The following is a 26,839-nucleotide window of genomic DNA, read 5'->3' as shown; positions in this document are numbered from 1 at the left end:
CTGTTGCCAGGGCTCTCTTGTAAGCTTCTGAGAAGCGGTATATTTTTCTGTTAGATTTTATAAGAAGTAGTTCTAGGCTTTTGATGTAATTATGTTTAGATTTCATGAAAACTTTCACTGTGTTGAAAGTTAAATTCCAGGGCATAAAGGAATGAGTCCTTGTGTTACTCCTGTCAGAAACTTGCTGTGTGACCTTGGGTAAGTCTTGGCATGTTTTACCTCATGGGTTAAAAAAAAAAAAAGTTGTTACCTGTGGTCTTTTTTGGTCCCTTATAGCTTGGAAATGTAGAGATTCAATGGTCTGTGTCTCCTGTGCGGTGACTACAGCATGGAAATAGAATACGTGGACAGAGCCTCATAATCTTTGAGAACCAGGATTTTCCTCAAATTGTTCTTCTCTTTTAATCTCTGGGCACCCTTTAAAAACCTCTGTAACTGGGTACAAGTCTTCTTCCATGACAATTAATATGACTTTATGGACTTCAGTTAAAATGTGAAGTCCCTTTCAGAAAGTTAGTATTTTTTAAGACTTAAGTGCTTTATTAAACCTGCTGAGGAGATACAGTCCTGGGAGACCTTTTATCACATGTGAGAACAGTTTAGACTTAACTCTCCTTAAAAAAATGGCTAATAAAGCTGATACCGACTCCCCAGTTTGGACAAAATGCTCTGACTGGACAAAATGTGATGGCTTTTTTGTACAAAAAGGTTTTGTGGCCTCTCTAAAGCTCTTCTTGCTCACTATTTTATTTAGCTAAAGATCGGCCCACTTGAATGGTGATTACCCACAAGCCCTTGTGAGCGATCCAGGATGCTGGGAAAGGGAGTGGGAGCTGGGCCTTGGGGAACAAGGGGACGCAGTTCGGCTGCTGTGAGTTATGAAGAAATTATTATAAGGCTACACATGAGAATCCGGGAGAAGAGATGCTGCCATGGTGGCTAGGCCTCACAGAGACATGGACCAGAATTCACAACAACTGGAATCAAAACCTAAAGAGGTGCTGCTGGATGCTGTCTCTGGAAGGCCCAGAAGTGGGGGAGTCTTGGGCCCCCAGGCTGTTTGAGGGACCGCAGGAGTTGCCCTGCGCTGTCCTTCGTACTTAGCCACGATCTTACTTGGCCCTTTGCTCCTCTCTTCTCATCTCTGTGTCTCGTCTCCTGACCCTTCCCCGTCTGCAGGCCGGCCTCGCCCTGCTGCACCGTCATGCTCCCTCAGAGGCTCCATATTCTTTGAACTTCCGCCGCTCATGCCCTACCTTGGCCCTTTCATCTCATGGACTCCTTCTCTATATCCCTTTACCTTTGACTCCCAGTTCCTTCTGAGTTCCCAACTGAAAAAACAAAAAACAAACCGAGAACAAGAATTTGGCCCCGCTCACCCTTGTTTGGATGGGGTGTTTGTGTTCGTTGACATCACTGACCACCGTCCACCCTTGGCTGTCTGTCCTTGGGTCCGGTTAGCAGGGAGGGGCTGTCACATGCTTCAGAAGGTGCAGCCCAGGGTGGGGTAGACCCCCTTAGAAGCGGATGATGGGTGTGGTGGGCAGTATGAATGGCATGTCTAGCTCAGAGGGGGAAGCATGTCTATAACAGAAGCCTGTTTCTTTCTGCTTGCCTAAGTCAAGAAGTCTTGCAGGACGATGTGCTGGGCCATCCAAACAACCACGAACACTCAGACATTATTCAGAAGTGGAATTGGGACGTGTTTGAAGAAGTCGACCAATCCAGTCTTCTGCTTATGGAGGCACTGTGTCTCCAGTTCGTGCTTAGTGTGTTCACCGAGGGCATCTCCTTCACCTGTTCTCATGCCTGCCTGTTAACGTTGAGATCTGCAAGGGCTGATGAGTCAACCTCGCTGAGATGCCTTATAAAACCAGAATACCAGTGGGAGGAACACAGGTGACACTTTTCTTGTTGGAGAGGTCCATTTGCTAATTCCCCACTCAAGGTTCTGAGCATGAATGCTAGGGAGATGGGGTGGATGTGGCATCTTCCTTGTCTTTTTAACGTTCACTTCCACAATGTAGAAGCCCTGTGTTCCATCACATCCAGCAGTAGAACCATTGTGTGGAGGGGTGGAGGGTGGGAGGGGTTATACGCATACACTCCTTGTCACGCACAGACACAGGCCTCAAGGAGTCCGCATTTAATCATTTTGGTGCTTACTTGAGAGAAGGGGCCTTCTGTGTTTGCACTTGACTTGTTCGAATGTACACATGCACATTTTGGAGACAAACTCTGTGAAACCCCAAAGGCCCCTAAGCCCTCACTGAATGCCCTGGGGTCCTGTTCAAGGCAGAGGGTTTTAGTAGGAGCAGTGCGTCGGTATATAGTGTAAGTGGGATGGACCAACCAAGGCTGTGGAGCCAGATAGGCCAGGGTTTTTGGCCCCATTCCTTATTACTTGTGTGATGTAGAAAAGTTACTTAATCTGGAATCTCCTCTTCCTTTCCTTAAAACCTAAAAAAACCCTCCTGTAATGAAATTCTCTGGTGACAGGTATCAGAAACCCAACCTGGACGAGGTTAAATGAGGAAAAGGGGAGTTCTTCAAATCCCATAACCAACTTTTGGAAATGGCAGAGGCAGAGCTTGCCAGAGGGACAGCTGAAATGCTCTCCCCATCAGGGGACGTCAGCCCTGTGTGTGTCCCCTCTCCTTGTCTTCATCTTCTCCTGCTGCAGCTCGTAGCGGGGGAGGTCTGGAGGATGGGTGGTGTCATGGGCTTTCATCCTCAGCTGGAGGTTGGTAGGACTCTTGCCCCAGCTTTATTCAGAAAAAAATTCTGGGGCAGGAGGCGAGCTGGTCTGGCTTGGGTCAGGTGCCATTTCTGGATCAATCCGTGAGGCTAGGAAGGGGGGATCATGTAAGAAGATGGCAGCTTCCAGTGGATCACATGACTGGCTGGTGTTAGGGAGATCCCTGGGAGAATTCGCGGGAGTCAGTCTTTTTAAAAAAAATTATTAATTAATAACTGAACTTCCCATTAAAAGAAAAGTTGTTTGCCCTTTGTCTGGAATCTGCTAGGTACTCTTCATTAGTTTCCTCCTTCCCGTAAAGGAGATCATAAGGGCTAGCCAATTTTGAGCTAAGAACTGCTCGTGGATACCTCCTTCGAAGGATCCAGCGTACTCCCGGGCGTCTTCCCCCGGCTGTCTGCTGTGGTCTGCCTGCTGATGCGGCAAGGCCTTCCATCAGAGGAGAGCCCTGTGGGAGTGGTCATGCGGAATGTCGTTAGGATGTGCCGTTGCTTTCATAGAGTTGCCAAACCTTAGGCTTTTTATTATTATTATTTTCTAAGTTTGTCAAAGTCTTAATATTGAAGGTGAGGAAAGAATGCTGAAAACAGCAAAAGGTTCAGGCGAAGATAGCTGCCATTCCTTTCCAGGAGCTGGCCTTTCTCTGAGGCTTCCGATGGGAGGATGCGTGAAACAGACGTGTTCTGTGGAGCGCCTGCCCCAGGTCTGCCGTGGCCCAGGCACTGTGCTGAGCTCTTTACCTGCCCCTTTAAGTTGAATCCTCATGATGTTTTAAGGTAGACACCATTATTATCCTCCGATGAGGAGCCTAGGACTCAAGCAGCTTACTAGCTCACCCAGATGCTTCCTAAGGACCCTTCAGATGATCTTTCCTTCTAGTCCAAGAGACAGTGTTTAAAGGCAGCTCTCAACCTGGGGAGGATGAAAGCCTTGTTTGCTGTTGCTAAATCGAGGAGACTTTTTTTTTACAATAGCTTTATTGAGATATAATTCACGTACCATACAGTTCGCCCATTTAACGAGCACGTTCAGTGGTTGTGTATAGTCAGAGTATGCAGCCATCCTCACAATCAATTTTAGAACATTTTCATCACCTCCCTCTAAAAAGCCCCTTACCCGTTAGCAGTCGCTCTTCATTTTCCCCAGTTCCTCCCAGTCCTAGGCAGCCACTAATGTAGTTTCTGTCTCTATGGATTTGCCTGTTCTGGACATTTCCTATAAATGGAATCATACGAAATGTGGTCTTTTGTGACTGGCTCCTTTCACTTAGCAGAGGGAGGAACTTTTTTTTTTTTTTTTTTGAGGAAGATTGGCCCTGAGCAAACATCTGTGCCCATCTTCCCCTACTTTATATGTGGGACGCCTACCACAGCATGGCTTGCAAAGCAGCGCTATGTCCGCACGTGGGATCCGAACCGGCGAACCCTGGGCCCCTGGAGTGGAACGTGCAAACCTAACCAATGTGCCACCGAGCCAGCCCCCCACAGAGGGAGGAACTTTTGATGGAAGCCTGCCCAAGTTGTCCTCTTAGCCTTGGCCTTCTGGAATTCAGTGTCCTGTTGCTTCCCTCTACTCTGCCTCAATACCCATTTGCTACAAGAATCCAGAAGCTAGAGACACCATGCAGACTTTTTGAGAACAAACGAGCATGGTGGCACTGGCCAGTGGGATGTCTGGTGGGTTAGAGCTGGAGCTGGGATGGAATGGATTCCTCCCTTTTAATACCTGGTGACTCCAGTGTTGGCGGGGAGAGGGTTAATGAGGACCTCTGGGAAATGAGGTTCCCAGGGCATCCACCTCTGGGGCAATTCCTGTTGGAGGTACACGGGCAGGAGAAGCTTGAGTGACTGTCTTGTGTGATGTTAGAACAGACATGGAGATGTGGGACCGGATCCCTTGGTGCTGAGAGGGGCTCCCGGGCAGACTCGGGAACCCTGTGCTTTCTCTTCCGTGTTCTCATCCCCGGTCCCCGCCCTTGCTCCCCTAGCTCACTCTTTGGAGGCAGGCAGCTTTTACCTTTGCTGTTCCGGTGCGGCAGCTCTAAGGAATGTTATCGGTGTTGGGACTGGGCAGGGGACCAAACCTTGCTGGTGCCTGAACTGAAACCGAAGCCGAGCCCCCAACGGCAGGGCTGGTTGCGTGTGAACTGGCTGCCGCTGAGCTTGTTGGCCTGTCCCTCGGAGATCTGTCCTCACCATTCTGGCACGTTAGGGACTCTGATGATGGGGATGGCGCACACCCTATCAGGCAGGTCACGTGGTCAGATTCACGGATGACTGTCACCCTCCCAGAATGAGTGGGTTCCTCTGGGTTAGGGGGCCAGCCTGGGGCTGCGTGGGTGCTGGCAGAAGTGGAGGCCGTGTGCCCCCTCTTTAGTAACGCACCCAAGGAGAATACTGTTCAGACAGATTGCTGTTAATAAACAGGGAAAGTGCTTTTCAAATCACCCGCTTGTTTATAAGCTACTTAAATAAAAAGAGTGATACAAATGTTGCTCGTGGTTGGAAAAGTGGCCTGGAGGATGAGGAGCTTTTACTTACTGTGAGAGCAGGCAGCTTGCGGGGGGGTGCAGGTGGCTTGGTTCTTGCCTTGATTTCTGGCCGTCTGTTATTTCTTGCCTGCCTTTTAGGAAGAAAAGAAACAGGAAGCAGTGCGCTTCCCTGTGTCATAGTCATGATGTGGGTCCAAGATCTTTCTGGTGTCTTAGGTAAAAACACAGGGACCAGGGTTCTCAAGGTTTCTTGATAAATTCAGGTGTTAAGTGCTGAGTGATGAACCTGGCCCCTGAGCTAGAGTAACTACCCTGTTTGTGTCCCTAGGGGTGAACGTGGCCCCTAGGATGCTGGTGCCTGGTGGTGTCTCCATGGCTGGGCCTGGTTGCCTGGTGTGTGAGCTAGAATTGCGTGGCCGGCAGACATCCTTCATCGTCCGCCTTGCTGGGTCTCTGTCTTTCCAGTCCAGAACTCAGACAGCAGGTGGAAGGCCCAGGCTCCCTGGGCGGTGACTGTCAACCCTGAAAGCCCAGGTTTCGATGATCATGAAAGAGTGGATTTAAACGGATCTGAAGATGTTCTTGACTCTTCTGTTCAGAGCTGCTTCCTGCTCCCGTTTTCATTCTCGCACGCCTTCCCAACCTGTCGGCCTCGGCGTGAGTCACTTAGCCAGACTGCCGCCCCTCCCCGTGGCCTGGACGACTCCCGGCGGGAGCTGCTGGCACGACATCCAGAAAACAAACCACACCCCAGCAATGATGATGCGTTACAGCTTTTCTCCACTCCGGACGAGAGGCACCGGGGTCTCCAGATGGCTCTGGGGTTTGTCCTGCCTGCGTCCCAGTGCTGCTGTTCCCTCTTGTGCTGATGGCTGGCGAGGTGGCTGTGGGCTGGTCAGCAGAGGAGCGCATACCCGTGGCGGTTTAGAAGGCGGTCGGCAGGCTGACTAACCCACCAAAGGTCAGCGATGGTGTTGATGCTGGCACCTCTCTGCCTTCAGCACAAACATCATCTTGGATCTCGTAGATACTTGGACTCACTCTATGCAGAACATTCTGGATTTATGAATTAGACTTGGGCTCCATCTTTTATTTGGTACTTTGGATTCTTTTATTAAGGAGATCAGAGATTTAAAATATCACTGTTTTGCCACCTGTCTACCAACAGTGCCCCGCGTGCCCCCTCCCCCTCAAAGAAAAGAGACTAGTTTGAGTTTTCTTAAGTGACTGGGGTATCTATTATATAGATCAGCAGATTACAAAAGCTCTGTGATTTTAAAGAGACCTAAACATAATTGGGGACCCCCCCCCCACCCGCCTTGAGACACACACTAATCTTGCTAGTACTTGTCACTTCACACATTTGTAAATGACAATATTAGGGACCCTTAAAAGAGTCATGGGGCTCTGTGGGACCTTGGTACATAGCCAAAGGCTACATACTAATTGCCAGGGGTCTCCTGGGGATGTTTACCTCATCAGCGTATTTTTGGGGGGTCCTGACTGCTGTTGGAGGATTTGGGTCCCAGTTGGCTGATTCTTCCATTGCCGCTGGCTCTTGCAGTGATCTGGGTACTTTTTCAAGCTAAGTCCTCTGCCTTGGATCATGTCACAGAAAAAATTCAGTCCAGTTACTTTTAATTCATTGGTTCTCAGCTGGGGGACTTTGCTCCCTGGGAGGCGTTTGGCAAAGTGTGGATGCGTTTTCAGTTGTCACAGCTGGGCAGGGCATGCTCCTGTCCTCTGGTGGGTAGAGGCCAGGGATGCTGCCAGGGCAGCCCCCCGCCACAAAGAAGTATCCAGATCATTAGTGCTGAGGTTGAGAAATCCTGCTTTAACATAAGTGTTGATTGAGCAACTGTCCTTCCGTTATTCCCGAAACTAAAGAACAGACTAAAGTGTAGGAAAGAATATTTAAAAATGAATGACACCCCAATTTGCAATTGTATCTTTAAGTTGTCTTTTTTTTTTCCCAGTTACTTTCTGTACTTAAGAAATATCTTGGTTTACTAGAGTATTCTTTTTAAAAAAAGGAAATGATTAAAACTACACAAACATGATGATATAGTAAAAGCTAGCAGTTTCTCATGCTTGGAGAAGGGTTGTGATGCAGAGGAGAGTGCCTGTGAGCTGTGCTTTGTTTGCTTGCTGTGGTCCAGGGTGGGTTTAGATGCTACCTGGTTAGTAGAAGAGATAATGGGAAGTCATTGTATTTGCGTTTCTCAAAACGCTGGTCTTCCACTCACCTAATAGTCTTTCCTTTTTTTAAAGTAAGAGATCCAAACCAGATCCTATCTTACTTCGCCCAGAATATTGAGAGTTTTTTTTTTTAAAGGTATAGCCCCAGATTACTTTCTAAGATTCACATTTTGCTTTCTAAATCCTGTTCTTAAAAGGAACCATCTATTGACAGTACATCATAAATTTCGTGGCTCCTCCATGACATTTCTGGGCAAGTAAATGAGAGGTGTAAATTAAGAAAAGCAAGTGTTTGTGGTTCCCACTTTAACCTTCTGTTATGTTAAATGGCTTTGTTGAAGAGGGCTGTCACTGCTCTTGAAAACTTGGGAAAATCTACAGCAAGCAGTGCCATTAGTTGCCTTTGGGAGCACAGGATGTTTGATGTGAAAATTATATGGCCACATCTAATTGGGTGTATTTTCACCCCACCAGATATCAACTAAAGAGATGACTCTTTCCCCCTCCTCTGCTTTTTTAGCTGAATTCTTTCACTTGAATTTCATGCCATTAAGAATTGAATTCCAGTAATTCAAGCATCATTTTTCAATGTCTTTTGTTTAGTAGCACATCTGTATGACCCAACCATATAAATTTCTAGACATCTGGCAAGAGCCGGTTATCAATCGCTCCCTGACTTGGGGGATGATAAGGCCTATGACCCCTACCCTTCCCCCATAATTTACACTCCTCCCTGTGCCCCTCGGGAACCTAGCCAGCCGGTGGAAAGAAAACAGAAACTTTCTGAGCCCCTGCTTCCTGTAAAATGGGAATAATAATTCTTATCCTGCCTGTTTCCCAGAGTTGTGTATTTGTTTCCAATGAAATGTGCTCAGAATTCCAATAGAAAAAAGTTAGAGATAAAATAATAGCAATTATGCCAATTGAAACTTCAGAATTTTTAAAAAATAAGTATTCACATACCATACAGTTCACCCATTTAAAGTGGACAATTTAATGATTTTTAGTATATTTATAGAGTTTTGCAACCATCACCACAATAAATTTGAGGACATTTTCATCGCCCCAAAAAGAAGCTCCAGGCCTATTAGTTTTCACTCCCCATAGCCCCCAGCTTGTCCCCTGCCCCACATCCACCTCCTATCTCTATGGATTTGCCTATTTGGGGCATTTCTTCTAAGTGGAATCACACAATATGTGGCCCTTTGCGATGGGCTTCTTTTACTTAGCACAGTGTTTTCAAGATTCGTTCATGTTGTGGTGTATATTAGTATTTCATTTCTTTTTTATAGCCAAATAATGTTCCATTGTATGGATAGACCACATTTTACTGATCCATTCATCAGCTAATAGTAAATTCAGAATTTTAAAAATATTCAGCCGGTCCATTTGTTTTAACTTTCAAAATTATCCCTTTGTTTTATTGGCAGTTAAGTTCTCTTTTGGCAGTGACTGTTGTGGGGCAAAGATTTGCAAGGCTATGAGTGGTCTGCCCATCTGAACAAGCATGAACCTCGACAGACCTTGAACCAACCATTGGATAAAGATGACTTCAGAGTCCATGGTGTTGTGGAAGCACTGGAGGCTTTTAATCTATAAAAAGTAGTAACTGTTGCTAGTAACTCTTTCTGTGGGTGGGTTAAGGATTAAGACATTATCTCCTGGGACTCAAACCGGTCCCTGATAGGCGCTGTCTCCCTCGTCTTTGTTTTCTCCTCAGGTGGGAATCACTCAAATGACATCCAAAAGATTGTGATCAGAGGAGGTTATTCCAATCTGGGGCGTCTTTTTGTTTTGTGTTCGTTTGCTTGTTTGTTACTGTTTTGGTTGTTGGTTTCACCTGTTGTAAATATTAAGAGGCCCCGGGATGTTTACATTCTGGAGATAGGAACATCCACTTTGCCCAGGTTGGTTCCTGCCTCCAGTGTGGTTGATGAGGCTGAAGGCTGGGCTTCTCTGCTCAGGGTCGACCCAGCCTGGCTGCATCAGCTGCTTTGTAATTGTCCGGATCACTACCCTCCAGGACTGTTTTTGGCATTTAAGTTCCTTAAGTACTTTAAGGAGAAACTTTTCAAGGGAAACCTGAATTTTTTGCTTATTGGCTGCAAATGTGAGACATCTGAAGATGATTTTCACCTTAAGAACCAGGGAACCCTTAACAATCTTTAAGAGATCCCTGAAAACTGGGTGTTCTCATCAAGCCATCAAAATGAGAAGATGGGAATTATTATTCCGGGCTCTGTGCTTTGAGTGGTGGGCCCATCCATTTAGTGGCGGGAAGAAGTGGGCACAAGGTGGGGTTGACTTCTCAGGTTATGTGTGTTCTGTCTCTAATGTCTTCCGTACACACACATGGGCGCACAGGCACACACCCACACACAATTTTAGGTTTGTTTTCTCTCGAGGGTCTCTTTAACCTGATTTTTAGTAACAAAGATATAAATGTTTGGGGTAGAAGGAGATAGCCAAAGGCTTGGGTGGCACAGGGGATAATTTATTCCAGGCCCCTTATACCCCCTTTCAAGTTGAGAAACCCCAAATACCGTAGTATTAAGAGAATTAATTACAAAGCCGCTGACCCAGCTGGGTCTGCCCTGAGTAAAGAAACCCTGCTTTCTGCCACATCAACATAGTCCAGGCAGGACCCATTATGGTTGCCCCAGGCATGTGCCCAGTGACGACAGTGGTGGCTGCTCAAGTGATCCCATTGGCAACAGTATGATCATTTCCGGGGATGACAAATTGGGGGCGAGTATCATTTTGGAACCAGGGATGTTAGTGAGTGGAGTTGGTGAGCCCTTCCTGATGTTCTTGTGTACCTTTCCATTCTGAATGTGATGGTGTCCAGATCAATCCTGCCTGTGGGGGGAATCCAGTATTTTTGAATATTTCTATCCTTATTATCATTTTTTTAATCCTTCCAATGTGGTTCCTCTTTTCATAATAAACTTTTTTCAAATTATTTCAATTTAATAAGTTTTTATGCAATTAGTATAGTGCATTTCAACCAAAACGGTTTGTTTTCATAAACTCCCGAGAAGGTTTAAATAACTTTTTCTCATCAATTAGCCCTCATTTGCACAGTTATTCAGTTACTGCGCCACGAAGACCCTCTGGAGTTGATGTTGTCAGGAAACATATTAGCAGAAATAGTATGTTATTATCTAATGCTAATAATTGGTTAGTAGAAATGAGAAAAGAAGACATGTAATTGGGGCTCCTGTGGCTAACAAGATGTGAATGATGAAAACATTTCCAGGAGAGATTCCAGGGTTGTTCTAGAAACCTGTTATTTGCATTTTAAAACATGTGGTCTCCATTGATAGAGGAGGAGGATGCTGTTTATCAACACTGCTTTCTTTTTCAGAGCACAGCTCTCTGAATTTCCTGAGCCATAACCAGATCCCCAGACACGGCAGCCCGTGTTGTCTTTGCAACCCCCAATCCCATTGGAGGCTGCTCATTGTCTTTTTGTAGGGGACATGTTGGTTTTTAAAGAGAGGATAGGCTAGTCAGCATCACAAGGCCCAACCAGACTCTCTTCCCTGTTGGCCCCTTGATTCTGCACAGTGCTGTTTGTGATCCTGGGTGGCGTGGCACAGACTCACATTCCTCCCCTAAAGGCTTGCCTGGGAGAAGGAACCTCCCTTTAGCAAGAATCTCGTTAGAAACAGTATTACGATGACTCCATTAGCTGGATTCACAAAGCTCTCTGCAGCCTGTGGTTCTTGGAACTGAGCTTCTGTCTCCAGTTCTTCCATATCACTCATTGCTAGGGGAGGTAGATGGGCTTCTATTGTATGCCTGTACATGGGAATCAACTTTTATTCTCTCCAAGTCATTGACGAGGATGGCTTTTAATGGGCTCGCTGACATTTCGCTTGTCTGAAGAGATCACCCTGTTAAGGACAGAGACTCACAGTTTCACGTGCAGATAATGGCCATGGAGGTTGCAGGGAGAAGCTTTGCTGTCCACCTGCTGAGGTCACATGGAACCTCGTCACTATCGGAAGAAAAAGATGGAGATGCACTGGTGCTCTCCTAGTGTGTGGGTATCCAAGGAATTAGGTTGGCCTTAGAAAGGACTGCGTTTACTCTTCCAGCCATGTCTGGTTTTTTACCTGCTTTGGCTAATGTCCCAACGTTAAGATTAACCACTTCATGTTATTACCTTTCGTCACAGTAAAACCTTGACCTTGCCTTATAGAGCAAATTTAATGTTGATTTCAGTTAAAAAGTAAAAACATCTCCTTTATTCAAAATGACCCAAATACTCTCTGTTTTTGTTTATCCCATACTCCTTAAAAACCTATTTTGTACCTACTTTTTCTTGGTGGTTTGATGCCATAATGAAAAAAAAGTATGTTTGATTTCCTTCTCAGTATTTGATATTGAGAAGTAGTTTCCCGCCCAGAAAACAAGTTGGCAAAATTTTATTTTAACCAATAAACACCTTTTGAAATGATGCTGCAAATTTCCTTATCCCTGAGATAGTTTTCCTTGCCATGTAGAGGTGTTATCTGATAAAAGGAAGCTTTACTGTGCACGTGTTGCCTTTTCTTCTTGTAACTTTCTTCAGTAAATGTATCCAAGTGTTGAGTCATTACCATGTCTAGAAATTGAGGCGCATTAGACCTCTCCTTAGAGTGATTTGAGGACCTAACGGACGCCCCTCCCCTGCGTTCAGCTGCCCTGCGGAACTGCAGAGTGTTGGAGGTGGGCAGGGCCCTTAGAAGTCATCCCGTAGCCAGCACCCTCACATCACACGACAAACTGAGCCCCAGAGATACAGGGCACATGGCTGGTTAGTAGGAGGTGGCAGAGACCCTGAAGCCCCGCATCTCTCTCTCTGCTGAGGTTGGGAAGAGGTGAACTGTGCTTTGTGAAAGGCAGGTGTAAGGATGGAGTTCACATTGGCTCCTTTTGTGTTCATTCTCTTTGCCTTCCGTTTGGATCTTGGTCTCTTTCTCACTAACATGAGGTCCTTGAGGGCCAAGGCAGACTTCATTTCTACATCCCTAGAGTGTAGGGATGGTGATTACGTTTCACCTCATTGCCAGCTCTGAGCAGGGTAGCTGAGTGATGTTGAAGAGGGAGTGGTGGAACATGAGCTGGGCCCTTGTCATCCCTGCCTAGGCCGTCGTCTCCATATTTGATCATGCTCACCTACCCCTGCATGCATGCAGGCGTGCACGCATGTGCACATACACATGCACAGTCTCTCACTCCTTGTCACTTGCATATGCTCACAGTTTTGAAAAATAATGTTGCATACATTTGCCCCGTCAGTGATGGTGTCCTAGTTTGGGGAAGAACTGGGCTCACCTTTAATGACAAAAGTGGTAGCTTGTCTGGAGCCCTGACAGTTTCTTTGCATTCGTGTTGTTTGACAACATTTTTCAAATGTAATTAGTTCCCGTCAGAGTAACCTTCAGAGGTGACAGTTGTTGGAGCTTAAAGCTAGATGAACATGACCTATAAAGACATGGATTCTTTCTCCACGGTTATATATGTGCATGGGCCTTGGTTGGTTGGTTGGTTGGTTGGATGGATGGTTGGATGGTTGCTGTTGCTTATTTGCTTTTTGGTGTCGTTGTTTGTAAACACATGTGTATGTATAAGTGAGTAAATGGTAAAGAAATATGAGGATTTTACACTCTTACCAGTTAAAAAAGATTTGTCATTTTACTAGTTTGCTTCTTTAGTGGAATGACTCTTGTCAGTGTCCTTCTCTCAAATGGATTTCTTATTCCTCCAAAAATGCTGCATTTTCAAAATAAAATTCTTCCATATTATGCATAGAACCCTGAGCTCCTAGCTGTAAAATCTGGGTTTTAGTTTGTTCTTTTCTAACGGTGTACTCCTGGGTAGGTCCTTTTACATCTAGACTTAGGGATGTAAAAAAATCGTAAAGAATGAATTTCATTACATGATTGCTAAGACCCATTCCGTTTTGCAATTGTGATTTCTTTTAGACACCTACAGATAATCCTTTCCCACTTGCTTTGGGGCAGAAAACACTACCCAAATGTGTTAGGGTTCTCCAGAGAAACAGAAGGAATAGGGTGTGTGCGCGTGCTTGTTTGTGTGCTTGCGTGCATGTATAATATATGAGATTTAATATAAGGAATTGGCTCACACAGTTATGGAGACTGACAAGTCCCAAGATCTGCAGTTGGCAAGCTGGAGACCCAGGAGATCTTAACGGTATAGTTCCAGTCCAAGTCCGAAGGCCTTAGAACCAAGAGAGCAGATGGTGTAGTTCTAGTCCAAAGGCTGGCAGGCTTGAGACCCAGGAAGAGCTGATGTTCAGTTTGAGTCTGAGAGCAGGGGAAAAAAGTCAATGTCCCAGCTCAAAGGCAGCCAGACAGGAGGAATTCCCCCTTGTCTGGGGGGAGAGATCAGGCTTTTGTTCTATTCAAGCCTTCAACTGATTATATGAGGCCCACCCACATTAGGGAGGGCATTCTGATTTACTCAGTCTGTCAGTTTAAATGTTGGACTCCTCCAAAAACACAGAAGCACTCAGAATAACGTTCGGCTGAATATCTGGGCATCCCATGACCCAGTCAAGTTGACACATAAAATTAACAATCAAACCAAACTTTTCTGAGAGAAAATTTAAAATCTTTGCCTTTTTCTTCCTGGATAAGAGGGAGGTTCAGAATACCCACAGTAGCCAGCAGCTGCTGGCTAAATTCAGTCTGAATAACATTATTTCGTGCAAAATCTTTATCTCTAGAGGCTGTAGTATTTGTAGGGTTTTTGTTTTTTAATGCTTTTCAGCTCCTTCTTCTATACTCTTTTCTTTTTTGTTTATTTCTCCTGGCAGAGCAATTTGTACTTTCTAGCTCACTGGGCTGCATTCTGTTGCATTAACGTTTGAATATTGCCCAGCCACCTGTGGAAGGGGGCTGGAAGCTCATAAAGAAACAAAATAGCGGCATACGCAAATATTGCTACAACTTTTTCAGTGGCACATCTTGATTCTTGGTCCATGTGGCCACGTCCAGGACTGGTCAACACACCGTGTCATCAGGTGCCGAGTTCCCAGTGAAAATGAAAGCCACCACCCGATCTGCCTGCCTTCTCTCTTGACAACATCACCTTCCCCAGAAGAAACGCGCCTCTTGAAATCCCATCCCAAATAGGCGATGCTTCTGGAAACAGCTGGGAGGTGGGTTTTGGCTCTGTGAAGTATTCATGGCCCCTGCTTTCTGGAGACCCCGTCTTAGTCGGTCGGTGCAGCTGGTGGCTGCGGAGGCACTAGAAGGGCAGGAGGGCCCAGTGGCAGTTCCAGCTGATGTGTGATTGCTCAGGTTCTCCCTTTCCCAGAGACTGGCCACAAGCCACATTCATTCTTATTTCAAAAAGTACCAGATGCCTACTCCAATATACTGCCTTGTAACAGCCCCCTCGTCATGCCAGGAGCATGAAACTCACGAGGCCTTTATTTACTTTTCCTGGAACGTCTCCAGTTTTTTCCACATTACCGTTTGATTTGTGGATGGATGATTATTCAGGTCAGTCTGACTAAGGTGACTAGACTGGTCTGTGCAAAATGAATGTGTTAACCCATAACTGAAAAGTTGATAGGTAGCGTGCATGCCTCAGGCATAGCTGGATCCAGGGGCTCACGTACCAGGACACCTTTTCCCTCCAGCTCTTGGCTCAGCTTTCCTCCAGGTTGGCTTCATTGCATGGAGTCAGGTTCAAGTCTAGAGTGATCTTAAACTTCCCCCACAATCCTGAACCAGTGGCTGTGGTAGGGGGATGTAATGTGCTCAGTACATTTGGACTGAGTACCCTTGCCCATCCCTGGAGCTGAAGGTGGGTCCACTCCATGTAAACTACATGGCTTGAGCGTCAAGGTGGTGCCTCCTCAGTAGGTCAGGGTACTGTTACCAGAAAAAGCGTGAGTGGATGCTGAGCAGAAACCTTGGCAGACATCTGCATCCTAATCTTTAGGGTCCCTTGAAGCGTTTTGTACTTCTTAGGGGAGAGTCATCTGTAGTTCTTTCCTGGTACAAAAGGATTTTGTATTTGTATATACATTTGAATTTATTTCTAAGACCTCTTATACTCCCCCGAATTTGAAGTGGCTTACAAGACTTCATATTATGCAAAAGGATTGGAAATGAATAATTAAGGGTATTAGAATAAAGAGAAAGCTGGGTAAGCCCATAAGAAAAGATGGCAATGAGGTTAATCTCACAAATTTCAAAGCTGGGAGCTCCTACAGGATTGGGAGCCATGACCTGCAAGCTTGGCTCTGAGGTTCCCAGGAATGGAAGAGCATCGAGATCTCATATTGGTGGTGGTGGGTGGGGGGGCTGTTTGTGTAGGTAAGTGTAACATTTCCTCATAAGCCCCAAGTGCCTGTGGGAGTCCAGGCCCTGGGGAATGGCCGTGGGAAGATAATACAGATGCTGTGGTCTGTGGTAACCGTAGATACATTTCTTTTCCAAACTCCTCTGGGGCCCTTGCCCTTGGGGTCCTTGTCTCTTGGCTCTCAGCGTCGTGTTAGAAAACAAAGTAAGCAGACAAGGAGTTAAACCCCCCGTATTGCTGGATTCCTTCCGGGAACAATTTGGAGCGTTAAACTTTGTCACCTTTGGTGGGAGGCAGTAAGGTGAGTCACGGCTGTGACAAGCAGAATCGGATCACCTTCGTTGTAAAGCTGGGCCGATCTCGCAAGTGGACTCATGCTTGCCTAGTGACTCACGTTCTGTTTACAAAGGAGTGCTGTGGAGAGATGCGGGGTGGGACGCTCTGCTTCCCACAGGAAGACCCCTGGGGGTGGGCAACCAGTGCTGCCTCTGGGGCTTGGGCTGCCCTTCCTGGGCAGCAGACCTCGGGGCTTCTGGCTGTGGTGGCTTTCAAAGTCCAAGGACAGTGTGGCCACCCAAGGCCCTGGGGTAGCACCAGTTCGCAGGCGATGTGGCTGCTGCTCATTTTGAGAGTTCCCGTGGCCTTTGGATGGGTTTAGTCCACCAGGATGACCCCCCCATGGGAGGACCAGGTAATACTGTAACCAGGTAAATTATTCTGGAAACGTGGCTGCTGATTTGTAGATTTGTCCTTTATTTCCATCAATTTCCTATCTCCCAGTCTCCAGTACCCACTAGGCTCCTTCTGCTTTTTAGTGACTCTCAGAACATAAGTATTGGGTATTGTGCTCTATCTCATACTCTTAATCCTGAATTCTGTTATTTGGCATTAAGAAAGGTGAAAAATTTGTTCATGTGATTTTCCTTCATCTAAAATGTTAAAAAACTAGAGTAGAGAAGACATACATCCTTTACGATGAACATAAAGAGCGTAGACATTTTCTTTTTTTAAAGACAATTAGAATAATACTTCTTAGTTGTGAAATAGCCCATCTCGGACCCCAGGTTGCTCTTTACCCCCCTAAATTCTCTACCCCATTTATAGAGCAGTAGTCAACACCTGGATAGACAGACCAGCGAGTCTACACAGCAGCACCACGAGTTGACTGAGACCTGATCCAGATTCCCCCGCTGCCATTTACTAGCTGTGTGACCTTGGGCATGCTCCTTAACGTCTCTGAGTCAGTTTCCTCCTCTGTAGAACGGGCATGGCAACACCTACCTCACAGGGTGGTTGTGAGGAGTAGCGATGAACACACACATTCCTGCATAGAGCCCCCAGCAGAGTCGGAGGTCACTGAGCCAAAGCAGCTCTCATGACAGGGCTCCAGCTGAGGTGAAACTCAGAACAGCACAAGCTTCTTGAGCACACAGCGGGTGTGCTGCCAGATCTTTCAAGGGGTCGGAGATGGGAGTGTAGTTGCTTCTCTCAAACAGATTGTAGTCTGGTGGAGGGAAAGGTGTTAAGACAGATCTCCACTGAGGTCCAGGATTGGGTGGAGCCGTATGTAACTGCATTTTTGTAGGGCAGAAATATCAGCCATATCACATGGTGTAAACTAAGAGAGGTTCAGTAAGGTAAGTTGAGAGAGAGTGCTAGCCAACTGGCTCCTGAGGGCCTCGAGAAAGGAGTGGCCGTGTCCACTGGGTGGGTGATGGGAGAGGTGGGGATAGTGGGAAGGATGCAGCCGAGAGGCTGCATGGAGGAGGTGGCGTTTAAGATGTTGCTAGAGGGGACCCCACGCTGGGCAGCAGGGAGGCGGAAGAGGTCTGGCTTCATCTTGGGAACCACAATCCTCCTCGCCTGGAGCTGGTTGGTAGAGAAGTGTGGGTTAGGGTAGAAAGTCAGGCTGGGGGCCGTGAATGCCTTGGTGAGCACGTCCGCCTCCCTCCGAGCCTCACTCTGTTCCCCTTTCTTCCTGGCAGCAGTGCCCCCTCCCTTGCTGCACTCAGGGACATGACTGTCAGCACTTCTACCCCCCCTCAGACTTCACTGTCAGCACTCAAGTCTTCAGGGACATGAAAAGGAGCCACTCCTTACAAAAGGTTGGGGAGCCCTGGTGTTTGGAGGTAGGTCTGGAGCAGAATGACGGTATGAGATGAGCTAGCCCTCACATGAAACCACCCATCCAAAGGTTGCCTCGCACTAGGTCGGGGCCCATCCGCCGTGGTCCCCGAGTTCCCCTCTGGTCACTGTCCTCTCGGGTGCCATGATGTCTGGGGGCACCGCTGATAGGTTTATCACAGCCATGAAAATGCCAGTTTACGAGGAGTGGGTGGAGGGTGGTGGCTCCCGTGAACCCGAGGCGCCTGGCTCCCAGTAAAAGCCACTGGGTTCAGCGTCACACGTCGCTTCCGTGAGAATGATGAACAACACCTTTTCCCATTAAACTTGACTCGCAGGAAATAATTTCCTGGCTCTTCCCAGCTCCCAGTGGAAGAGAAGTTATCACCTCCACTCTGCCTTTGTTACTGGTTCTTTAGAACTTATAGATTTTCTCTTAGAATTCAGGGTGCGGAGAAATGCTCAGTCCTCGGCAGTGACACCTTCCCGAGGCGGCCGTGAATGGCTTTGCTCACAGATACTGCTCTCCAAGGACAGGAAGCATTGTTAATTTCTTTTAAATAATTCAATGCGATGTCAATACCCCACGCTGCTCTGTGCTTGGGAGTGACAGTTCTCTTCAAATTAGTAGTCCCAGAGAATAAAGAACATCTAGAACATGCTTTCATCTTCAGAGAGGCAAAAGTCAATGCACATAAAAAATTTTAAAGTAACTCTTTAGATTTAAGCAGCAAATGGTTTAGTACTAATGCTAGCTTTTTTTTTTTTTTTTAAGGAAAGTGAATATTTAAGAGCCTATTAGTAAAGCCTGTGTCTTTTAAAAACATGTATTGTATTCCTACTCGGTGCTGGACGCTGTGCTCTGTGTTAGGGCCATAGGGACAGAGACCGGGAGTTAATATGTAACAGGTGTCCCTGTGCCTTGCCTTTGGAGAGAGAAAGGGTGGACTAAATCATCTTTAAAAGCTTGTTCTAATTTAAGAAGTAGTAAACATGCCTGTAAGAGAACTGGCGACACGTAAACACATAGAAGAAAATGTGAACACCCGCATTCTTTTTACCGATGCGTAATCTCTTAATGTCTGGATGCATTTCTTTCTTGTCATTCATGTGTCCAAACTTTAAAAATGTTTCACAGAGTTGGAATTGTACCTCATGCAGTTTTGTGTTTTCTTTTCCCTTGATGTAACGCCCAGGATGCTGCTGTCCGCTAGGACGGGTCTGAAATCTGGGTGTTAACTTCGTGTGTTGGTGTCTTGGGGAAATCTTGCTGTCTAACCGTCCCCTTTGGCCAGATGTGAATAAAACTGAGGATGTTTCTGGGGTCTTGGGCGCATCCCCCTGCTCCCTGTGTGATGCTGCGGCCTGTACCCGGACGGCCTGGCGCCGGCGTGTGAGTAAGGCCCGTGTCCTTTATGTGGGCCGGGAGTGGGGAGGCGCCGTTCTGGGCCCCAGCCCCTCCCTGGGCCGGCTTTCCATAAGTGTGGCTAGTTGTTGTGACTGTGGACGGTAAGGCCGCACCGAGCACAGCTATTCCTCCACCAGGGCTGGCAAATGGTAACTCATTAATCTTTGGTCGGAGTTATGAGGTAGATAAAGGAGAACCAGGCACCCATTTTGAGTATGAGGAAAATGAAACAGAAAGACTGGGTTTCTTCCTTATAACTCGAGACTGCAGGCGCCGATCAGATCCCCGGCGCCATTGAGGACGCTCGTTTCTCAGCTTTGCCCTCAGGACAGGGAAACATCTCCTAGGGAAGTGCCAATACGCCCTGCTGCCAGGATTGAGTTCAAATCCCCACATTGTGAATAGCCCAGACACACAGACACCACTCACGGGCTGTGTGAACTTGGGCGAGTTACCCAGCTGCTCTGTGCCCTTGTTTCCCCGTCAGTGATGGGGTATCACACATGGGCTGTTTGAGCATCCAATGAGTTGAAGCACAGAAACTGGGGGTTTGGCCAGAGGAGCTGGTGTGCTCGGTCTGGCACAAGCGCCCAGCAGGGTTCTTGGGGAGTTGCACACCAATAGCGTGTCCGTGTGATGGGCTGGCCGCTGTTGGGGTAGCTCAGTTGTGCAGTGTGCTTTCCATCCAGGTTTCTGCAGAAATTAGTTGTGTATCCTTCATAGTATGTACTCCTTCAGGAGTCGTGGCGGTGTATGGAGATCCCGATCCACAGCCCGCGTGTGCTAGTGGTGGCTCTGGAGTGTCGTGGAAACGGCACGGAATGGGAGTAGAACAAGATTTGAGTGCAACATTCTCTCACCTCCGTTGGCAGGGTGCTTCACCCCCTGTGATGCGATCCCTGTGTCTGTAAAAAGGGGACAGTAGTGGAATACCTGCCCAGCCCGCTTCACTGGGCACCTATGCGGATCTCTTGAATACTGAACAAAGTGACTTTTAACACAGTGCTTCCGGTGGTCCAGGCACCTCTGTAAGTGATTTGCTTATATTAACTCTTCAAAACCTGAGGACAACCCTAAGGGGGAGGTGATGTGATTATTCCCATCTTGCAGATGAGCCACTGAGAGGTTAAGCAACTTGCTTAAGATCACACAGCAAAGGGGCAGAGCTATAAAACTGCTGTTAATGAAAGACCATGGTGGGAGCCGACGGTTCAGAGCCTTCCACCCCAACCATCTTCCAGTTGCTACAGGAGAATGGGGCAGGGGGGTCCAGCCTTCTCAGGAGCTGGGAAGAAACTTGTGATTCAGGACATCCAAAGTCCAGGTTTTGCTTTACCAGTACCACATTCTGGATCCTTCCTGCCCCATCCATAGTTAACTTTCATTGTCCCTTCTCTCTCTTGCCTTGCAGTTCAGCCTGATTCTAACCCTTTATTAGCTCTCTCCTCGAAGGAATCAAGGTTGGTGGACCAGTTGAGTAAACACGACAAAGAGAGTCAATACCCACCTGGGCGGGCGTGAGTCACTCCTTTCTAGTTAGCTATTCCTGTACATTTTAAAGCTAGCCATACAAAGTCATTACATTGGGGCTATTAACATGTTTAATAGTGACAATAATAGGGTGTGACCCATGGCATAAACGCCTTCAGATAAGAGAGAAAGTATTTTTCCTGTAATTGCTTAGTCAATACCATTTTCGCAGAAATGCTTGCAAACAAACTTTGAAAAAGTTCTTTGTCTGGATCCTTCCCTTATTCTGGCTCCCTTCCTCTTCAGGGCCCCCGCACACTTTTCCTGGTCAGTGGCTGGGGACCAGCAGGATGGTCCTTCCTGAGGTGTAGGCTGACCTACCTTTTTGTTGGTGTTGAGCCTATTTTTATTTCATTTTTAGGGATACGTGTGTGTGTATTCAGGAGGGAGCACATTATTGCTGGTACTCGCTCTACTAACCTCTCAGATTATACATTTAAGGGAAAAAAGAGACTTCTGCTATCTTTGCAAAAGCTAGTCACACAGACAGGGAGTTAACCATTTTGGTGAGAGGAAATGAAACTGTTCTTAGGTTTATTAGACCACATCCTATAAATCTGTGGCTTATTATATGTCTGATTTCTAAAAAGCATGGCATCACAGCCCCAGTTTTGTTTTTGCTTGTTAGTCATTGAAACAAATATAGATGTTGCTTCATTTCCTTGGTCCTCTATTTTTCGATTCTTGTTATGTATGGAGAAATTGGATTTACACAACAAAGTACAGTAGAGGGGATGTATTTGCTTTATAAATCTCGGCCTTGCAACTTCAGATTAGAAGGCATTCTGTTAAAATGTTTCATTTGTTCCCCACTCCTGATTACATAGAGAAGCAGGATGAGAAAAGAGTAAAAATACCTCTCAAAGGGACAGTTAAGTTTTTGACATCCCTCTTTTTAGTCTTTTAAAAGATATGTTTTAAAAATCATAGGTGCTCTCATATTGTGTATGCAATTCTTTTGTTTATTTTACATCTCTTATAGTAGAAACACTTTCCTAGGTAAGCCAGTGAAGACTCTTTGTAAAACTTCTGGTGGTTGTCCATTCTAGCAGCGAGTAGCCACCAGTATGCTTAGTCATTGCCCCAGTGCAAACAGACTGTTTCTAAAGTTTCACTATTACAATGCAATCGCATCTTATGAGGGAGAGGCTGTGAGTTCAAAAGAACAAAGACAAAACAACTCCGGACATCCCTTTATGCCCTCCCGATGTATGAGGCCCATGGATCACATCCAGCGCTGGGTCATTCTGTGTGAGTGGACCAGCACATTTACCCCGCTCTCCAAATTCCTGCTCAGGGTGGGATGGCAAGTGGGACCGCCCATCTTCTTTTGTCATTTCTTCCTTTCTCCCATTCCCTATTTGCAAAGCTTCTTTGTTGAATTCTTTAGGTTAAATAAGTGTGTGGATTTCCCTGCCAATTAACTTACTCCAGTAGTACAAATGGACACTGTGGTGCCTAACTGGGAATTGCCAACCCTTGGTGAAGTCACATTCTCAGCACATCACGAACACGGAGTAGGTCCCCACTACTGGTCTGAGCCCCCACGTGATTGACAGGTTTGGACACACCTTGGCAGAGCTCACCACAGGGAAAAAGGCCCAGAGAGGGAGAGGATCATTCCGGGCCCTCTTTCCCGCATCTGCCGGTCCATGGACTGGACGCTGGGAACCCTGTTGTATTCACTTTTACACTTTCCTCCCACCCAGTGAAGCTAGTATTCAAAGCAGGAAGCCCAGGCAGACTGTGTGGGTCCCCAAGGAGCTCATCCCTGTGGAAGGTGGGGGTGCTTTCCTGCCCTGTGTCCAGGCCTCTTGGGCCGCCTGACCTCCTCAGGGATGCCACAGCCTTTATCATGACTCTTATCTCAGTGGCTACCTCCCTTTCCCCCCATTCTTTGTGAGTCACATATTTTCTTCATGTCCCATATGACAAAGGTCATAAACAGAGAAGACTTGGGCCTTCATGCCTGACGTATTGTCATCTGCACAGATTATTCTTTTCGGTCCTCTCTTTTTGTATTTCTGTGAGGGGACAGATCAGTTTTTAATGGGCTAATCTGTGTCAAGGTTGAGTTTCAATTAGCCTTAAGACTGTTTCTTTCTTTTTTGTGTATGGGGAAGATTGGCCCTGAGCTAACATCTGTTGGCAATGTTCCTCTTTTTGCTTGAGGAAGATTGTCTTTGAGCTAACACCTGTGCCAGTCTTCCTCTCTTTTATGTGGGATGCCACCACAACGTGGCTTGGGGAGCGGTACTAGGTCCGCATCCATGATCTGAAGCTGCGAACCTGGGCCTGCCGAAGCGGAGTGCATGAACTTAACCACTATGCCTCAGGGCCGGCCCCAAGACTGTTTATCTCTTACAGGGCCTCGAAAATCAAATACTTGGTCAGTACTTCCAGAGAGGAAGTGGATGCTGTCACTAATGGTTTTGACATCTGTCAAGTCAGTCTGTCTGTATATCTCTCTTGGTTGTGATCTCTGTTTGTCAGAGTACTGTCCTATTATCAGCATCTTTAATGATGTCAGTGAGGTAGCTCTTTGGAATTTGGGAACAGAGAGGAAGTACATTTCGCCCCAGACTCTGGAACTTAATTTACTCATTTTTATTAAGGGCAGTTATTGTTAGGTAAGCAAGGTGGGAGATCTTAGTTTTTATCCTTCTTTATCGGCCAGTCCTACCTACCTTCTTTGAAAGGTGTTTATTGCATCAGCTGCTGCTAGTTTAGCAACAGATGCTAGGAGGAACTGTACCATCTTCTCCTCCTTTATTCCACACTCTTCCAACTTTATCCATCACATCTCCGTAAGTCCATTTCAAGCCTGTTTACATTAAAAAATGCAGTAGTAAAAACATTTTTTTTTTGTTTGGTTTGGAGGTCAAGGTGGTAGATGTGGCATATTGTCCCTGATGAGGCCAAGTTCAAGTCTTGGCCGCCGTTTCCTTGGGCTCTCCTTTCCCAGTCAGTGGCTGGCCGCCTCTGCTTGAGCTGAGAATGAGAAAGGAGATGGCCTTTGTACAGCCACGGAGTTTTAAACTCTGTTAAAATCCTCCTGGGATATGTGTGCTTCCCCATGTGCACACGTGTGTCTCCGGGCCACGCCACCAGAGCGTGCGCACAGTCAGCCCAGCCGCCAGTGCAGCAGGAGAGAAAAACTCTTCTCTGGGGAGATCTAAGTCCGAGGCCCATTTGTGCTCAGAGAGAAAGTTTCTGTTTTGGAAAAGCCAGTTCCTTCCGACAAGGGAGAGTGGGGACAAGGAGGGAACTAAAGACAACAGAGAAAAAAGAAGTGAGAGGCAAGGGGGTTGAGAAGGAATTGAGGGGACCAAAGGACATGCGGTTGCCCCACTTGGTTTATTTCCCAACCCCATTGGTCACTTGGTCTGCCGAGCTTTGCCTGAGCCCCCGCGTCGCAGCCCCGTGCCCTGGCGGTGGCCTCTTGCTGCTTAGGAAAATAGAGTTGGCAGGAGCTGATGCTGGATTGAACGTGAGCCATGAGGTTGGGGTCGCAGGGATCATGGAGGCTCTCAATCACTACGTGCTCAGCCTGCCTCCCCCTGCCGGGTTCCTGGCAGGCCTGGTGGTTCGCCAGGAGCCAGGGTGACAGGTGAGGCCCTGGGAATTGAGCAGCCCCTCCACCGGAAAGTACAAGAGGCTTGTAACCAGCTAGAAGGAGCTCATTTGTTGGTTGTTTATAGCTCTTGCCACTTTGTAGGAGAACACATGAGAATGATGGGTGGAGGTGAGAAGGAGGGGGAGGATGCCTATGGTATGTTTTACTGGCATAAGGAATACGTGCAGTTCCCGAAGGGGAGGGGGACCACTTCTGGGCCCTTCCTCTGTATCTGGTAGACAGGGATGGCAGTGTCTGGGCGTGGACTCCTAGCTCTCAGGATACAGGCGTATGTTTGCTTCCAAAGGGAGCTGGACATTCGTTTCTCCTTGGCCCTATCCTGCTGCGACAGTAGAAGGTACTCAACTCAGGTTCCATAGGGGACCCTCCTTGCCGAGATCTTGCTTGTTTGGCTTACCTGCAACTGTCTATTTTTTGGATTTACACTTACTACATATACTTCTCTGTCCCTGATTTTAGGTCTGGGGACCAGGTTTCTTTTGAGATTTGGGATTTTTTTTTTTTAAAGTTGTATTTTAAAATACATCATACAACAAAATTAACTTTTTCTATTGGTCTACAGTTCTATGAATTTTGGCATAAATTTGTATTGTTACCACCCCCATCAGGATGCAGAACAGCTCCATCACCTTATACACACCCTCATACTATCCCTTTATAGTCACAGGAGATGTGGTTTTATTTTTACCGTTTGAAAGGTAGCATTGACTTGATTCATCTCTTCGATTCAGAGGCTAAGTTTTCATTGTTGACTATCAGAGTATCTGATCTGCCCTTTCTCTACGCCTCATCCAGCAAAAGAGCTGTAACCTTAGTGCCTTGGTGGTTAGCTTGTTGGTTATTGACAAGTCATGGATTTTCTATTTTTTGTACTGGCTATTCTTGCCCACACACCCAGAATGATTTGGGCCACTTTGTGGATTTCGGAGAGTTCAAGCTAATTCTGACAGTGGTCAAAGAAAAATGTAATTAGCAAGGGAAGTATGTTATTGCTAACTCTCGGCAGCAGAGTGAAACGAAATGACTTCTGGAATATTCTGCTTTGAATTATCTATATTATTCTTTCCTTGATGTCAGGACAGATTATCAAGGTTTGGGCATAACGTGGAAAATGAAGATCTTGCATTATCTGTAGGTTTTATTGAGCCAACCTGGTTGTCCCAGACTATCCTCACTTGTTCCATTACTTAGGTGAAACCAGGAATTGAGAGCTTATAGCACCTCAGCTGCTTGCATGTCATTGGTCCCTCCTCACTCAGGTTCTGGAACAAGCTGGTAAGTGCACGGGAAGGCCAGAGTTGCCATTTCACCTGCTGTGGGTCAGAGCTTATGCTTTCTTAGGGAAAAGTGGAACACGGGGACATCTGTGTGGTGAGGATCCTGTGTGTGTGTGCGCTTGTCTCCCTCTTGGAGAATGAGGAGAGGTAACCTCAAAGGTCCCCAGCTCAGAGCTTCACACTTGACTGAACAGTAGATGATGCCGCAGCCGTGGACTTTGCTGGGGAAGGTAACAACAATTGCGCACATGTAAATTCTTGTGTAACCTAATTCCTGTCTTTGTAATTACTTGGAGACTTGCCATTGCAGCCAGTTGAGAAGTGACCCAGTGCAGAAAGCAGAAATTGGCCGGGGAGGGGAAGGGGAGGTGATATCCAGAAAAATGGTCATAGCTCTCCTTTGGGCTTTCTGGCATCTAAAATCACTTTAGAGTCAGGAAACAGAATTACAACTGCCTTCTACAAAAGTAACCTGACTTTCCTGTCTGTACCCTGCTCCCCACCTCCCTCTTGCCAGGCTGAAGGCATCTCTCGAGTGTGGTGGAGTCAGGGCATCCACGATTTAGCTCAGAGGCGTGAGTTTTGCTGATAAGAAACTGCTATTGTCTGGCGGCAGGTTTCTGTAGAGGAATGTCCTCCAGGTGAAAGAAGAATACTTTTCATTAAAAAACAAAACAAAAACCACACGCTAAACAAGGCAGCACAAGCATGGGTCCCTGGGCAAAACCAGAGGAACAAAATAACTTGGAGACAAGCTGCTTTTTGGCATCCTGGGTGAAATGAGAGGTGCACTTGAGAAAGCCGTTGGTGGCGTTCTTTTCCTAAGTGGAGCAGGTGTAACCGTGAGGCCTGGGTGTCTTACCTCTCCAGCGGGCCTCTAGGAGAGCTTGCCGGATGATCAGCCCGCCTCTGAAAGCACTTGCCATTTGTCTGATTGACGTCGGAAAGGTGATATCATTTCTACAAACACCCACATGAGAGGGTTTTTTTTTTCTTTTCTTATTTGGGTGACAGATTGCATGTTAGGGCACTAAAAGATGAAAGCACTAAATATTTGCTTTAGAAAAACACAGCGAAGGATTCT

The 26,839-nt window shown here is 46.7% G+C and overlaps 1 protein-coding gene across 50 annotated transcripts in view; it reads left to right on the top strand.

Moving 5' to 3' along the window:
• TCF7L2 (transcription factor 7 like 2) overlaps positions 1–26,839 on the top strand; it is a 193,504-nt gene that overhangs the window by 103,067 nt on the left and 63,598 nt on the right. For 17 of the 50 annotated variants that reach the window (XM_070600805.1, XM_070600537.1, XM_070600609.1 and 14 more), the window contains one exon: positions 17,765–17,908. The exons of the other annotated variants lie outside the window; for them this stretch is intronic. In XM_070600805.1, coding sequence (XP_070456906.1) covers positions 17,765–17,908 — 144 coding nt within the window. The remainder of the gene's footprint in view (positions 1–17,764; positions 17,909–26,839) is intronic. 50 annotated transcript variants of the gene reach the window in all.

This window comes from Equus przewalskii, chromosome 1 (assembly GCF_037783145.1).
Source record: "Equus przewalskii isolate Varuska chromosome 1, EquPr2, whole genome shotgun sequence".
Taxonomy (NCBI): domain Eukaryota; kingdom Metazoa; phylum Chordata; class Mammalia; order Perissodactyla; family Equidae; genus Equus; species Equus przewalskii.
The sequence above is the reverse complement of the archived record's forward strand: the minus strand, read 5'-3'. Positions and strand labels throughout refer to the sequence as shown.